Source organism: Mchenga conophoros, linkage group LG11 (assembly GCF_057382185.1).
Source record: "Mchenga conophoros isolate Kocher_MC1m ecotype Shallow Benthic linkage group LG11, M_conophoros_male_GT1.1, whole genome shotgun sequence".
NCBI classification, from domain to species: domain Eukaryota; kingdom Metazoa; phylum Chordata; class Actinopteri; order Cichliformes; family Cichlidae; genus Mchenga; species Mchenga conophoros.
The window spans coordinates 20,613,864-20,631,633 of NC_140536.1; the positions used below are offsets into that span (position 1 = coordinate 20,613,864).

Consider the following 17,770-nt stretch of genomic DNA (forward strand, 5'->3'; position numbering starts at 1 on the left):
GTTGGTCTTGGGTTACAGTGAAAACTGTGAGTTTTCGTGAAAGGGTGTGACCCCAGCAGCATGGCGAACTTTGATGTCACGCCATGAAGAAACAAATTAGTATAACTCAATGAAATCCAGTCTGATCAGTACCAGACTTTACAGGCATGATGTCAGACCCGCCCTGAACAGATTGATGTGCCCATTGTCGGGAATACGGACAGCGCCACCTAGTGGCAACAGGAAATGTCATGGCTTTAATTTTGTTGTACTGATTTTCACAGGTTCATCGTGGCCACCTCAAAAGCGGTGAATATCACCATCAGTCCCTTGTGATGCTTCAGTGCAAAAATTGTGACTTTAAACTGAACGGCGCACCCTGGTGGCAACGCTGTTCACCATGAAAGATGAAGTGGCTTTTGAGGGGCTTGGAAAGTTTAAAAAGTCTTGAAATTTGGCGCACACCTCCAATGTGATTAAGGCTTTGTTGTTATGTGATCATTTTCATTGAATATCCCAAAATGGCTCCACAGCGCCCCCTACAAAATTTCAAAATCACAGCCCCTGCTCTGTGTTTTATGTATGAGTCTGAAACCTGGTAAGCTTATAGGAGATATCAAGATGTACAAAAAAGTCTCTTGGAGCAATATCCCAAATCCAACAGGAAGTCAGCCATTTTAAAATTAATGTGCAATTTTGGCAACATTTTCCCCCCTTTTCAGGCATCATTCTTTGACGAACTCCTCCAAGGGATTTCATCATATTGAAGCATTCTTCAGTGTGTAGAATCTAAAGACCTTTGTGATGTTAAATTGCGAAGCTTTTTCCGTTCAGGGAAACGGGGTGGTCATGGCGGCACGTAGAGTTTCAATCACTCGCAAAAAGCAGTAATCTGCTGTCACTAAAAAACACAATGTCCAATCTCTCCCAAAGGTCGCAGGTGTGATGAGACTCGAGCTTGGAAATGTTTGTTATGCTATTTGTCAATAATGGTTAGAGCGCCACCTAGTGGCATGACTATAATCCTGGTTGAATAAGATGAAATGTTAGCTGGTGATTAAAAGCATGAAATCCATCAATGTGACATCACATCGGACGTGCCGGTTTGAGGTGTTGGCAGTGGCTCGACGTGCCGGGGGTGCGAGGGCCCTCATAACGCTGCTTGCAGCTTTAATTATTATTATTATTATTATTATTATTATTATTCACCCCAAACAAGGGCCTTTTTGAGGGCCTAAACATGCTCAAAAACTCATGAAATTTTGCACACATGCCAGGTCTGGTGAAAAATTTTGTATTTTAATGGTTTTACATATGAGCACTGGGAAATGGCTCTACAGCGCCACCTATGCCTTGTTAAATGCAGCCCTACGACCACATCGTTTGAGCTACATGTATGAAATTTGGCACACATGTGTATCATGCCAAGACGAACAAAAAAGTCAGTGGGCCCATTGACGCAAACCCAACAGGAAGTCCGCCATTTGGAAGTGAAGCTGACATTTTGGCTCTAATTTTGCCATTTCCATGCCTCGAACTTTAACGAACTCCTCCTTGGGATTTGGTCGTATAAGCTTCATATTTGGTCAGTGCCAACTACACCCTTGTGCCATGTTAAATTGCGGAGCTTTTGAGTTTTCACAATACTATGAGGCCGTGGCGCCATGGCGAATTTCGATGACTCGCCATGAAAATCTTATTGCCTCTCATTTTGTCATACAATTTCTGACCTTGACCAAAGTGAACACATATGATAAGGCTCCAGCCCTGAACATATTTCAACTGCCATATTTGACATCAAGGACAGCGCCACCTAGTGGGAACAGGAAATGTCATGTTTTACACTTTGGGGTACAGTATAGTGATGGGTGACATCTGCAGCCTCAAATTTCTCCAGGAAAGCCTTAAGGAGTTGGTCTTGGGTTACAGTGAAAACTGTGAGTTTTCGCGAAAGGGTGTGACCCCAGCAGCATGGCGAACTTTGATGTCACGCCATGAAGAAACAAATTAGTATAACTCAATGAAATCCAGTCTGATCAGTACCAGACTTTACAGGCATGATGTCAGACGCGCCCTGAACAGATTGATGTGCCCATTGTCAGGAATATGAAGAGCGCCACCTAGTGGGAACAGGAAATGTCATGTCTTACACTTTGTTGTACTGATTTTCACAGGTTCATTGTGACCACCTCAAAAGCGGTGAATATCACCATCAGTCCTTCATGATGCTTTAGTGCAAAAATTGTGAGTTTAAACTGAACGGCGCACCCTGGTGGCAACGCTGTTCACCATGAAAAATGAAGTGGCTTTTGAGGGGCTTGGAAAGTTTAAAAAGTCTTGAAATTTGGCGCACACCTCCAATGTGCATAAGGCTTTGTTGTTATGTGATCATTTTCATTGAATAGCGCAAAATGGCTCCACAGCGCCCCCTACGAAATTTCAAAACATCAGCCCCAGCTCTGTGTTTTATGTATGAGTCTTAAACCTGGTAAGCTTATAGGAGATATCAAGATGTACAAAAAAGTCTCTTGGAGCAATATCCCAAATCCAACAGGAAGTCAGCCATTTTAAAATTCATGTGTAATTTTGATGACATTTTCCCCCCTTTTCAGGCCTCATACTTTGACGAACTCCTCCAAGGGATTTCATCAGATTGGACCGATCTGCAGTTTGTGGAATCTAAAGACCTTTGTGATGTTAAATTGCGAAGCTTTTTACGTCCAGGGAAACGGGGTGGTTATGGCGGCACTTAGAGTTTGAATCACTCGCCAAAAAGCAGTAATCTGCTGTCACTCAAAAACACAATGTCCAATCTCTCCCAAACGTCTCAGGTGTGATGAGACTCGAGCTTGGAAGTGTTTGTTATGCCATTTGTACATAATGGTTAGAGCGCCACCTAGTGGAACGACTAACTAATCATGAATGAATGAGTTGAAATGTTAGCTGGTGGTTAAATGCATGAATTCCATCAATGTGACATCAGATCGGACGTGCTGGTTTTAGGTGTTGGGCGTGGCTCGACGCGCCGGGGGTGCGAGGGCCCTCATAACGCTGCTTGCAGCTTTAATTTAGCTTGTATTTGGGAGTTTTGTCTTTGAGTTGACAAAACATTTTTGTCTAATGGCGTGGCTGGATCCGAAGTGCACGGGGATGTCATGGTTGGAGAGAATTCTCCTCAGTTTCTTAAACAAACCTGCTACATAAGCAATGGCAATGTTGTTTGGTTTGTCATTCAGTTTCTCCCTAGTTGGTATCTGACTTTTTTTTTTCTGTGCATCTTTGTGGATTTCTGGTGAGGTGAGATGTCTTCAGAAACTTTAAAAAGTCCATGTTCTTTTTTTTAAGCTCTTAAGAGTACCATGAATGGATGACTGAGAACCTACACAGACATCCAGCTCCATACTACATAATATACAAAACAGCCTTTGCTGCATTTGCAGTGGAAAAAGTGATGAAAGTATTTATATTCAAAACAATCATCATGTATAGTAAATCCTCTAATGGATGTGCTTGTTAGTTCCAAAGAAAATAAAATTTCCTCACAGCAGACATTCATTCACTATGCATAATAAGAAAAGAAGTGGAAATATTATTAGTGGCTTATTAATAAACTGTGACAGTGTGAGAGTGAGCCACCAATCCAAGTAACCAGAAAACTGAAACCAAACACAGCTAAATTAAATTTAGTCATCAGTATTTAGTGTTTATTATCTGTGCTTCCCCTACTGGGACAAAACCAAATATTTTGTGTTTAAAACTTGCATACTAATACCAATTACAGCATCCTACAAAGATCAGTAGTACATACACATAGTATATAATGTATACTTTTAGTACCAGAGAGGAAATCAGTGATCTATTGCCACCACAAAGTCTGTTAGCCACAGTAAAGCAGAAGCAGGTTCTGTGGTCCCCCTGATGTAAGTAACTGACAGAAACCATGAAGCGCCATAGAAGCCACAACAAAGAGCTGTAAAAACCAACGCCTTATAGTTATAAAGTGTTATAAAGATATTAAGAAATAAGCGACAAACAGCACAGACGCTTTGTCACCTGAACTCTGACTGAAACAGAGTTTAAGTGGTGGGTGTAATGCAGTACACTGTTATCAGCAGTAACCATACCTTATTATTGGCACACTCACAATCATTCTGACAGACTAGATGTGATCTAAGTTACTTTTGTTTTGCAGGTTGGACGTAGAAAATTAACATCTTCTTATCACTGGAAAGTTCCTTATCTAAATGTCCAGTTACATGAGCGCAAATCTACAATCAGCTCATGTTGCTTTTCATTTCCTGTTTTAGCGTGACCTAACTTTTGTGACTCTTTAGAAAAAAAGTGAAAAGGTAAATAAGTTTTAAAAAAACAACAACAATCTACCGCAAATTTTATGGATTGGTTCTTTAGTCCTTTTTTTGTAATTCGTCCATTTGACAAAAATGAACTACCTTCTAGCTTTCTTTATGCACTGAGGGTCGTGTGTCAACTCCATCAGGGTATCCTTTAAGCACAGAAAGACTGGGTTTGAAACTCAAACAGAAGCAACCGTTGCGATGCAGCAGGAAATTACATGTTGCTAAATCTGACAGGTGTGTTTGGAAAATCACTAGAAAAGTGCTGAGTCATTATTTGTAACTTACATAGCCACTCCCACAGAGAGAGTTTTGTTTTTTTACAACTACATTTCTCACAATAGCAAGCATGCACTCTAGATATGTGTCCTTGAATGGCATATTGAGACCTCTGTGGGCTGCAGCTGGCAGCTGAAATTTGCCACTGACCCTTCACTATGCAGCTATCACATTACTAATTATGTATTATAAATATCACTGCTCACCATGCTTCAATTGAGAATTAAAATTGCATCCCCAGACTTTATTTGGCTTAAGGCAAAGGCACAAAACACTATGGTTTTATTTGAAGCATCCCTAATGAACAATGCTTTCTGAACTCTTGTTTGTAGTTAACTCTGATCTTTGGCCTTCCAGCTGCACCCACATGCCAACAATATCAGGCTCCACACAGCCCATTCAAGAGTAGGCGTGCAGAGGAGAAACGCTGTGGAGATCCCACACCTTAAACCTCCTTTCCTATAGGTGTCACTATATGCGGACGCCCCCCCCCCCCACCCCACCCCACCCCACTTCAGTCTACTCCTCATCCCACCCACTAAAGCTCCGCGAAAGGGTGTGCTTTTTGAAGGCTGTATGAGGCTATAATACAGCTGCAGACAAGTCAAGTCGCCACTTGGTTTGACACCCCGGGAAAAAAAGCCTCCGAGGCAGAGGGGGAGCATACGCACAAGTACCCCCACCCGTCGGATCCTCCGTCTGAGCTCAGCACAGGGTCTAGTCTCTCCGGACATACCGTGGAGATGCGGAACACACGAAGGTTAATATAAAAAAAGTTGGTGTAGTCGGGGCACACGGTAAACACATAATGTGGCAGCTGCCGTGTAGCTTCTATTCAAGGTCAGTATCTGAACACGGCCGCCGCACGGACGACTGTCTTAGGTAGGAGGGGGAGAGAGGAAACGCTGAAGGGATGCCGCTGTGCCTCGTTTACCTCCAGCATCAACGATGACATCTTCCACCGAAGAAGACGTTGATAGTCAATGACAAGGAAACGGACAAACTTGTGAAACGCCGCTACGAAGAGCAACTGAGGGCACTGGACTGTTGTAAAAGGAAAAAAGACACTCTTTCAGCATCTTGGCGTTTCCTGGTTTCTTTCCGCAACGACTTGTGCTGGAAGCGGCTGTTTACCTGGCTACAACAAGCGAAGAAGTCTAGCTAGCTAACGTTAACTGACATAATGAGGGGTCTGGTTCGGTTTCGCTTTGCTTCAGTGTCAGTTTGACGAACTAACTGTCAGAATCTTCTACGGTTGACGAGCTTTAACTAACGCGACACTACGAAGCGATAACTGGCACAACTTCCTTAAACTTGCCCGGTTTTTCAAGCCGACTTGTTAAAAAAAAACCCAAACAAGCTCGGATTCATTTTCATTCAAGGTCGCCTTTATTTTTCAGCAGTAATGCCTTCCAGGACTGTGTCACACGGGGCTTCGGGCCGGCTTCGTGGACTGTTCTTGGTGATGGTTTTAGTGTTTCTGGAGGGCTCCGTGTTTACCGTCGCTGTTGCCAGCTCCGACCAGCATTCTCCTATCACGGCACACTCGGGCAGCCACAAAGCGACTGACCATGGCAGTCACAACAACACTGGAAAGGCTTTCCCTGTGCTAGACTTGAACTACGAAAACGTACGGGTCCCGTTTGAAATCTCATTATGGGTCCTCCTTGCCTCTTTGATGAAATTAGGTGAGTGTGATGTTATGCGAAAGCTCCACGTGACCTGTCAGTATGAGTGCAGCCTTTTCTGGAAATACCTGATTTAGTGTTACCTTATTTACCCAAATTCTATAAGTCTCTCTCCTACATCAGGTAACAGACAGTTTTTCAGGTGAATAATTACATTATGAAAAACACGCAGAATTACAGTTCATAGAAGGTACATTTGAATCAAAAGAGTTGAGTTAAAGTGCAGTTTTCCTGGTGATCAGATAGTAGATCGCACAGATAAATCACATGGAATGGAAGTTGTCAAGCAAACCAACCATAATCTTAAAGCATCATGTTTGACCCCTAGGCCACCCTACTTTTGTTGTGCATTAATGATGACTCTGGTATGCAGACTTAACTAGTTTGCTCAAAATAGCTCAGCTCAGTCTGTGAGAGGGCAAATCAATATTGCTGTTCAGGAAGATTACTCATCAGATCTGCCAGTGTCATGTGGTGAAGATGTTTAAGAGCTATATTCACTCCCTGCTACAATGATGACTAAGCAACCTGATACAGCAGTCTGGATATGTAGTCTTCAGCACAGTGGGGCCCTACCTCTACCTTGCAGTATTGTCCTGAGTGATGTTTTAGAAGCAGCTTGCTTCCCCCCCCCCCTTACTGTTTGTGTTCTCCTTTATACTGTCTTTACCATCAATTTCTCCTGGCTTTCTGCTTTCTACAGAACACTGTATTGTCCTGAGCCATCTCTTTTTTTCTTTTTTTTTTCTTTTTAAATTATGAGAGCCAGCAGCTTGTCACTTGCCTGTGACATCAGGGGCCTGACTGAGCAGCAGCCTGTAGCCAGGGAGGATACTGCCTCACTGTCTGGGCAAGAAGCCCAGTATCTCAGGGGAGAGGACAGGAAGAGGGTCCACCTGGTTTGGGTAGCTTACTTGTTAGGATGCAGCTCAAGGACACACAGTAAAAATGATAGATGAGCATTGGCAGAAAGTGTGAGCAGAAGGAATGAGGAAAGTACAGAAAGTCGAAGAAAGGCAAATTAAAAAAATGAGATTAGATGAATGTGTAGGCTGACAGCAGCAGAGGACAGTGGTGACCTTAAGCCTCCGATTATCCCTTGACTACTTAAAATGGGCTCTGAACGATTCAAAGTGGCTGCTACCCTGCTCTGCCTCAGCCATGTCTCTGATTCATGTTCACTGAATTTATATCTTACAAGCTAAAAAGCGTATTCACAGACCATTTGTCTCTGAAGCAACCTTGACTGTGCAACCTGAACCTTATTTATTTCTTGTAGGGAAGAAAAAAAAAAGGAATAGATCCTAACATGAAATGGCCATTGCTTTTTTTTTAAGTTGTAAGCAGATTTGTGATCGTGTGATATAGGCTTGTAGTGATAGATAAAAGAGTAAAACAATACCTACACAGATTTCCTATCCTCTCTCATAAAAAAAACAAAACAAAAAAAACCAAGCCCCCGTGGCTGCAAAACATTGCAGTTCTACTAGCAGTCCCTCAAGGTTGGCATATAAAGCACATGTATCTCCACTAGGGCTGCCACAAACGATTATTTTGATAGTCGACTAGTCACCGATTATTTTTGCGATTAGTCGACTAATCAGATCCATTGGACGTAAAACGTACAGCTTATTGCACCAGCAGCATCTGCTCAAGTGTTTAAGGTATGTGCTAACTAAAAATAAAGAAAAGATGATAGTTTATTAAATTTTAATGAAATTTGCAGATTGTTTCGGTGAAGTTTAATAAACTCCTTGCTATCTAAAATATAACAGGACACCGGAGTAAATTCTCCAGCATCTCACACTTCTGATAATCAGTTGTCTGCTTGACGTTTATTCAGCTGTGTAAAAACTATAACTTTAATCTCAGCCAAACCGATTTACTCAGGAACAAATAAAATACTAAAAAAGCCAAACAATAACATTTTTAAGTTATCTAAGTGACTCATATATCATGTTTAACCTGAGTAGCGAAAGACGGCGGTGGGTTTGAAAACGATTTGCCGGGAGTCCGGTGTTCTCACAGCTCTAGTGACCTAGCCCCCGGCTAGCTATCGAGCTAGTGGGTAACAGACGTCTCCAAAAACGTCGGAGCGCTTTTGAAAATATGTGGTGTCTTGATAAACTGAGCAGATATTTGAGGTTTCCACAGCTACATTCTCGCCTAAAAATATGTTAAACGTGTATTTTGTGACCCAGAAAGAATAATAAGAGTAACATTAAAACTAACTAGCTGCCGCCATTGTTGGAAACTAAGCAGGGCCGCGCTATGAATTCTGGGACACAGCTTCTTCTTCGGGGTTTAACGGCAGCTGGCATCGTTGTACATGCAGTGCTGCCATCTTCTGTTTCAGTCCGTTATTACACTCTTAAATCCTGCTACTCATTCCTGCGTCTTTTGGGATCTTACAAAGCTTCAAACGACGCGTCGACTATTAAATCAGTCGTCGACGATTTTGATAGTCGACGTAATCGTGACTAGTCGACTAATCGTGGCAGCCCTAATCTCCACAGACTCTTATTTTAAAATATCCTTAAAATATCCAACCTTACAACAATAATAACTCTAAAAAGAACAGTTTTGGCCTTTATGGATAGTTCCCTCTCCTTTAACTTGTCTATCTGCATAGTGGAAAAGGGGGTTTGACCGCTTTGACTGACAGTTTTCTTGACATAGAAAACTAGCCGATTGGTGTTTGGGAGGCCTCACCTCATCTAAGTTTAGTCTGTGAACTGGGCCTTTATCAGACAAATAGCTGTTAGGGTTACAGGGCAGGAAGTTTTTTTTTTTTTCCCTCAGCCAGAGTTAAATACTAGTATATTATTAGCCTGTGTCTTAGTAAATTAGCAGATACTTGTGTCTGTGCACTGTAACATTACAGTTTCTGGAGGCAGCTTGTTAGCCAACGTTAGCTTATAAGTTAACACTCCACCCTCTCTCCAAATATGGTAAGTTCCGGTTTCAAAACACTAGCATTGCAGTGGCCAAAACGCTAACAGTGAGACGTCAGAATTCAGAGTCTAAAACTAAAGAGGAATGTCATAAAGGTGTTTTGTTTTGGTTTTTTTGGCTATACAAATTATGGTTATCAATCACTGTGGCTTAAATGTGTGCCAGACTTTGCCATAATATGGAAACAGGTTATAACTTTAAGTGAATGAAGGCATGCATTTCTATCGCTCAGAAAATCCCACATTGAGTGGGCATATATATGTAAGTGTATGGTTTTGTTGATGTTAACTAAAAAAATATGGCCTTGTTAAACAATGAGAAGAAGAACATAATCAGTGCCAAAAATCAACCCAGAATTGCAGCTCCAGCAGTTAATAAAATTGCTGATGGTGTTACATGTCTTTTGTGGTACCTTTTCGCACTTTTAACTGTTTTCATGTCTGTGGTGACGTCTTTGTGTCCTTCCTGTTTTTAAACTTGAGGGATTGCAAGCTTGTGGTTTGATTTGTTCCCATTTGTGACTTGTAATCACTAGAAACTGTGTCTTGAGTCGAGATTCTGAGGCTGTTAGGCTAATTTGTTTGCTTAGTAAATGATCCCCCAGGTGACGCTCACAATATTTATTTATTTTTTTCTCTCATTGTAGGTTTTGTTTTTTTGTTTTTTCCAGCTACTATATATTGTTGAAGCAGCCTGCCAGAGTCAACCAAGGCCTGGCTTATGAGTAATTCAAGTTGTAAAGAGTGTGCGGCCTAAGACGTGATTCTGGATTTTTGCAGTAGAACTAAACAAGTTAGATATGGGCCTTAGGTTGTGTGGGAAATATTCCCAGTACAGAATTTGAAACCAAACCCTTGGCAAAGAATGACTCACTCTGTCACAAAGTCTACTCCACATACCTGTATGGTGTTATTTATTAAAACCAAGCCCAGATTTTTTTAACAAAGAAAAGTACTGAACTGCCACACTTACAGAGAAATATCTTTGCTTAAAAATGCTTACAGTAAATACCAAGTGTGTTCATGCAAAAGGCTTTTAAAGCAATTGGACATATTGACCAACTGGTTTAATGGTTTATAATCAGATATAATCAGCTATATCTCAGTTTAATTTAGAAAATTGCCTCATGGGTAGATAAATGCAATAAAAAGCCATAGAAAGAAAGTTGCTTTACTAATATTTTTAAGTAAGTCATGGCAAATCAGGCAACAGCATCGGATTTTCATCCTTTTCTTTTTCACTGCTTTCAGTGTTTAAAACCTCAATCTATTCGCTTAAAAACATGTGTTCAACTGACACTAGTTATGCTCACTAAATTGTACTCCACTCAGTTGTTATAGTAGAAGACAAAACTCAGAATCATATCCTTGCAAGGAAACCCCTGCGGTTGTTTTGTATAGATATGACGTCAGGGATCATACTAAATTATACCACCACAAGGCCGTAATAAATAATTCAAAAACAATGCTGTGTTCCACAAGCAACTTGACCCCAATGGTCTGCACTGAACAATAACTCACAACAACTTTTATACAACACTTAACTTAACACTAAAATACATGCAAATCTTGGCCTCATTGTGAACGCCAATGTTATGGTGTTGGAAAGCTGCCTGCCGTATCACAATTACTACAAAGGAGACCAGATGAACGTCACCATTTTAAACAAAGAAACTCTTTAAATATGTTTGCTATCTTTTGTGTCTGCTTAATGCAGCTGATTTGGTTGCCAGTGGTTTGTAGTAAGTTACCTGGCAACAGGGCACACTTCCTGGTTTTGGGAATGACAGTGTAGTTCATACTAGGCAGTACTGACACTGGGTACACATCCAGAATTGAAAGAGCTGTTACTCTTTGCTAGTTTTCAATAACCTTGTTGCATAAAGGCTCCCAGGAGGCAATGGGGCAAGGACACAGCAGCTGCCCTTATTGAAAAGCAGCCATGAGAAACTGCCTAATCTTCTACTTTAAGAACATGGCATGAAAAAAGTCTTTATTATCTTACACACTACATGGCCCTTCAGACATTTATTTCCTACATACCCATGTCTTAATCATGATAGAGTTGTGTACCAGCTTGTGCCAGTGTTCTTTGAAGTTCGCTTCCCTCCTTTTCTCTATCTTATCTTCTGTGTTATTACCCTTCATTAGATGATTGCTGAAGGCCATAGTTGGAGTTGTGCTTAAGAGATTTAACAATGTGCTGTCAACACTTAGCTTAGGATGGGTTGTTCAGTCTACTTTAACTTAACCTTTAGCCCCCAATATTGCATGTGTTAAGAATTTTATATTTAGAAGGGTCTGTAATGATAATGGCATACATGTCCAGCATCTACAATCACTCATGAATGATAATGGCACATTTAGTTTCTTTCTTGGGTCCAGTATTAAGTTTGCCTCTGCTCAATGCACCAGCAGAAATACATTTATACCATACAGTTGTGACCTGTTTCCCCTTTCCTCAAGTACCATACTGCCCAACATTTTATCAAAGGGCTTTGTGTTTCTTTGCAACACTCAGTCATTAGAGCAGTTTAGAAATGTTTTGCAGGGGTATTTCATGTCCTTGAGATTGAACTTTATTTTATTCTAGATTCAATCAGCGTCAATCAGAAGACCACTTTGCAGAAGGGATCTTCTGTTTGTCTTCTATTAATACCACTGCTGGCTTCCCACCCTCTTACATCTTTTGAAAAAAAGAAAATGCTTTGGGAAAAACCGTACATGTGATGTAGATTCCCTTTACTCAGACTCAGAGTTGGGTATAATGAGATGCTCTTTTCTTTGAATAAGGCTACGTTCACACTGCAGGTCTTAATGCTCAATTTCGATTTTTTTTTTTTTTTTTTTTGATCAAATCCGATTTTTTTTTTTTTTTATCTGCTCGTTCACACTACAAATAAAATGTGACAGCAAACGTGCTCTAGTGTGAGCCCTCAAAGCGGCCCGCATGCGCAAAAGAAGACGTCACACACAACACACTCTGTTTAGACCCAGAGCAAACAATATTGTTTGACTGTTTCAGACTTTACGTTTCCCAATTTTTCTCTAAGTTATAAAGTTATTTTGTTATTTACATATGGCCTAATAATTATCCTTATTGCAGTTTTAGAGAGGAGCGGTGCTTCAAAGGATAGTTGCAGATTTCTGTCAGAATCTGCAGATTATACAGTACAAATAAAATGTTCATGTTTCTCCAACCTTGTCTTCCCAGCGGTTTCACTAACATCTACACTGGATGGCCAGGAAACCGTCTTCTCGGGCACTTCTCCGGCGCTGATAATTGGCGTCTGTCCTGTGTCAGTGACGTAAAAGACAGATTTGATGCGACATGACCATTCAAACATCAGTCGCTTTCTAAAACATCAGATATGTATTGGATTCAGTACCACATGCAAAAGTGACCCAGATCGGATTTGAAAATATCGGATTTGTGCCGTTCACACTGTTATACCATGATCGGATATGGGTCGCATAGGGTCCAAAAAGTCAGATTCGATGCGCTTTCGCCTGCAGTGTGAATGTAGCCTTAGAGCTCTCTCCTGGTGTGACGAGAAGTTTAGACTTGTAAAATCTTTGTATGACACTTTGTGCTTTCTGTGTGAGCATTGCTAAAAAAAAATCATATTCATTTAAGTTACAGGACTGTGTTAAAGTCATGTGGCGCCTCTCATTTTTTATGTTTTGATAGGAAAGTGGGAAATGGGTGACGTGATCTATTGAAATGTGCAAGCAAAAATGGAAATGGGTATAAGATGAAAATAGTAAACTATTCCTGAAGATGTACTTTAATCTTCAGGAATAGTTGTCCGGGCTTGAAGAACATTCAAAGCTCTCTGGATTTTGGCTTCCTTTTGCACTGTTCTTTGCCAAGATAACCCAACAGTCCTTTAATAATGTTGAGATTCCGGCTCTGGGGAGGCCAATCCATGACTGACAGTATTCCAATGTATGTGTGTAATGTTTTGGGGGTTTGGGGGGGGGGGGGTCAATACAGTTTGGGATCATTGACAGGCTGAGAAATGAAACTGTTGCAATTATTTATGCATTATCAAGGAAGCAAAAGGATAAATGGATATGACCTACCACAGTTGTTGGCAGGCATTTTTGTGTAAAATGTTATCATGGGTATTAATTCTGAGGAAGGCCTTTCACTTTAAATTCTGTTCAGCTGAGTACCAATTAGTTTAGCTTGGGGTGTGCAGGCTGATTTGTGTAATGTGATGTCCCCCACACTAACAGATATCCCTGTAGTGTTGATGCCTGCAACACGTTTAGAAGAAGCTTTGTAATTATGTAACCGTGTCTATGGGAGTCGAGATGTTGTAATCAACAAGGTGCTAATTTGTGGTGCTAATTTAGCCTTATATTTGAAGCCTCTTGAGAGCACATCAACCCTCTCTTCTGAGAAGACACTGTGTTTTGGAAAATTCCAGAAATGGTAAATAGCCTGTATTTATATAGCGCTTTACTAGTCCCTAAGGACCCCAAAGCGCTTTACATATCCAGTCATCCACCCATTCACGCACACATTCACACACTGGTGATGGCAAGCTACATTGTAGCCGCAGCCACCCTGGGGCGCACTGACAGAGGCGAGGCTGCTGAACACTGGCGCCACCGGGCCCTCTGACCACCACCAGTAGGCAACGGGTGAAGTGTCTTGCCCAAGGACACAACGACCGAGACTGTCCAAGCTGGGGCTCGAACCGGCAACCTTCCAATTAGAAAGAGCAGCAGAATTTCCATCCTGCTCACATCCCATCCTTTTGGCTGAAATTTCATAAAGTTCTCGTTTACTGTGTTCAAGCAGTTCTCATAGAATATCTTTGTTGACCCAGTTGGATACTGAGCTTCCCAGGAGGTTTAGGTGACGCTCTTTTTCTTTTTATATTAAGGTTATTTGAAAGAGCAGCACTTGAGTTCTGGCATCTTATCGTGGGGAAATGAAGTCTTCTTAGACCAGTTAAGATAAAGCCTCTAATCCTGCAGCTGTGTGACGCACAGACATGCACTTGTTGAGCTTTCTTTTTCTGAAACACTGTTAATGTTGTGCTCAAGCTGCCCTAGCGTGAAACACACCAAGACCACCCCCACAAATGCCCAACTTGTGATGCTGGTGTTTTACATACCGTTAAGACATGTATGCTTATGTGTTTTCACTATAAATGATGCGTTGCGTTGTAGCAATAAACGTGCGTACTGGCATGAAGGTCTGATAATTACATGAGAAACAACCTGTATTATAACTGAGAAACATACTGTACTATGCACTAATTGGTTCATTCATTTAGTGTGCCAATAATCACATTGTGTAAAAGTAAGCCGATCAGAGGGACCATCTTCATGCCTCATCTCTCCTTGTTCAAAAGAGGGGTAACAAATCCAGCAGCTATTATTTCAGGTGGTACTGCTTTCAGGCACCAACCACTTTTGTCCTATGATGATTGAACTTTGTAACTATGTTGCTCACTGATAGTTTCACATGTGCTATTTTAGATGAATGTATTCAATATTAAAATACCAAATTTATTGATTTACAGTGTAAAATGATCTTTCCCAAAAATATTGTTTTGTCTGGATGTGTTGTAACCCTGCCCTGTTTAAGTTTGTTTATGCTGTGTTATTTATTACACTGCGAGCAAAATACTGACACATACCTGTGTACAGTAAAAACAGCCCCACTGTGGGATGCCTACTGCTGTCCCTTTGAAGTCTTTATTTACTGTTTTTCCAAAGGTTGCAGTTGTTCCGTTGCCTCAACATGGATAGGCAACTTGTGTATGTATTTTGATAATCAGAAAGATAGGCTTTCAAAGACACACTGTATATGTCGTTTGTTGGGAGTGTCAAAGTCTTACTGTGAGCATACCGTATTGACAGACTCTGTGCCTTGACATGAGCTATGTAGCCTCAAGCAATACCACCTGATTGGGAAAGGTTATTTCAGTTCTCTGGAATGTCCACCAAATTAGATTAGCTGATCAAATAAAAATTTAATGTAAATTAAATAATAAAAATAAAGGTAAAATATAGCACTTATGTATTGTTTCATGTCCTGAACGTAGGGCGATAGTAACTTTATTTAAACTGCACGCTTAACTTTGTTGGTCTCTCGTGTCTCTTACGATCTGTCTACATTATATCTTTTGCATGTCATTTTCTTTTTTTTTTCCTTCAAGAGTACATAAGGTCATGGTGTTAGGATCAGGGGTTACACAGGTCTTTAACATACCAGCAGCTGCAGTTTTTATTTTTTATTTTTTTTTTATTAAGATGTTGGAATGAGTACGTGAGGACAGGCAAGCTTTGGCAAGTCTATACAGCCCACACAAAATTCTTCCTTTTGCATTTCCTGCCTATATCACCAGTGCAGAATGGTGCATTTCATGCTGATGTTAACAGTGATGAATAAATTCAGAAGCTTATTTTTTGTGCACTATTTTAAAAAAATAAATAAATAAATAAATAAAAATAAATCTAAAGCACAAGAAGGAATTAGCTGTGTGGGTGGTAGCATAACACATAAGTGATGTATGTTACAGATGATTGCTTGTGGTTAGTTCTGTGTAATCTCTGTAAAGCAGAAAAGAGCTCGAAATAATTCCAGTTAATTTCAGGGTGTGTCCACACTATTTGTTTATTACTTATCATTTAACCCATAAACCAACACAATTATTTTTTTTTGTTTTTTTTTTTTCACTTAAGATCCATTTCCTTCGATTTTCACATTGAATTTGTATTACTTCTGTTTTGTTGTTGACAGTGAGTACAGGTGGTCAATACTATATATACAAACCTTCTGCTGCTCATATCAAGCACTTGTTCATGTTTGTCTCTTCTTTTGTTTCCATCCAGGGTTCCATCTGGTTCCTCACTTATCCAACATTGTGCCAGAGAGCTGCCTGTTGATCGTGGTGGGCTTGCTGGTAGGGGGAATCATCAGAGGTACTGGTGAAACAGTCCCACCAGTGTTGGACTCTAAATTGTTTTTTTACATCCTGCTGCCCCCCATTATCCTGGATGCTGGCTACTTCCTGCCCATCCGTCCCTTCATGGAGAACCTGGGCACAATTCTGATATTTGCTGTCGTGGGTACTCTTTGGAATGCCTTCTTTGTTGGGGGCTTGCTATATGGTGTGTGTCAGATTGGTACAGAAAGCAGTTCAATCCTTAGCAGAATAGGGCTTCTGCAGTGCCTGCTCTTTGGTTCCATCATATCAGCTGTGGATCCTGTTGCTGTGCTTGCTGTGTTTGAGGAGATCCACATCAATGAGCTCTTGCACATCCTGGTGTTTGGCGAATCACTACTCAATGATGCCGTAACTGTGGTGAGTGACCAAACTGCAGTCTAAGTAGTACAGTAGACTGATATATATGAGGCAGACATTTTTCAGGCTAAAACTGTTTGGCATTTGGCATTCTGCTGATTTGTTTACCTGGCATTACAGGGACTAGTATATACATTTTATTCATACAATGTGTAACCAGCCCAGAGGCCAAATTTATTTTCATGTTAAAAAATAAAAGGAGCTTCACAGTCAGCAAACAATGCATTCTGTCCTTAGCCCCTTGACTGGATTGACTAAGACATTAGTTCATGTCCTTATCACCCATCATAATCCTGTTTCTTAAACTATTCTCCTACCAATTCATATTCATTAGTTAGTACCTTTTTTTTGTTATTCAGTTTTTCTTCCCTCTTTCACTCTCCCTCTTGTAGGTATTGTACCACCTGTTTGAGGAGTTTTCAGGCATTGGCTCAGTGACGCTGTTGAAAGGCTTCCTGGGAGTCATCTCCTTCTTTGTAGTCGCCCTGGGTGGCGTTCTAGTTGGAGTTCTGTACGGGATCCTCGCTGCCTTCACCTCACGCTTCACCTCCCACACGCGCGTCATCGAGCCTCTTTTTGTCTTTTTGTACAGCTACATGGCCTACCTGTCTGCTGAGATATTCCACCTCTCTGGCATCATGGCGTAAGTTTGTTCAAGTCTGGTATATAACAACTCACGAAAACCCCAGCGTTATAACACATTGTCAGATTGTGTTCTACATGCAGGATATGGCAAAATTGAATCTCAGTATTACTCTATATAATGAATAAGATTATTCCGTTTTACTGTGCAATATCACTGAATTTTAAGTGATTCAAAGTTGTGTACATTTACAGTAATTGTACCACTGCTAAGTTGAAATTCATGGTACTTGAGTAATAATAATGGGTTGCATTTATATAGCGCTTTTTGAGACCCTCAAAGTGCTTTACAATTCCACTATTCATTCACTCTCACATTCACACACTGGTGGAGGCAAGCTACAGTTGTAGCCACAGACTGACAGAAGCGAGGCTGCCATATCGCGCCATCGGCCCCTCTGGCCATCACCAGTAGGCGGTAGGTGAAGTGTCTTGCCCAAGGACACAACGACCAAGACAGACAGAGCTGGGGATCGAACCAGCAATCTTCCAGTTACAAAATATATAAATGTAATCCATTATTATTATTATTAGTAGTATTA

At 40.9% G+C, this 17,770-nt stretch overlaps 1 protein-coding gene across 2 annotated transcripts in view; it reads left to right on the plus strand.

The window, feature by feature from the left end:
* Positions 1-5,159: 5,159 nt before the first annotated feature.
* Positions 5,160-17,770, plus strand: part of slc9a1a (solute carrier family 9 member A1a) — a 34,607-nt gene continuing 21,996 nt past the window's right edge. Inside the window, exons 1-3 of one of the 2 annotated variants that reach the window (XM_085291414.1) lie at positions 5,160-6,301; positions 16,114-16,586; positions 16,979-17,229. In XM_085291414.1, coding sequence (XP_085147540.1) covers positions 6,019-6,301; positions 16,114-16,586; positions 16,979-17,229 — 1,007 coding nt within the window. In that variant the 5' untranslated portion in view covers positions 5,160-6,018. The remainder of the gene's footprint in view (positions 6,302-16,113; positions 16,587-16,978; positions 17,230-17,770) is intronic. The other variant, XM_085291415.1, reaches the window with a different exon arrangement.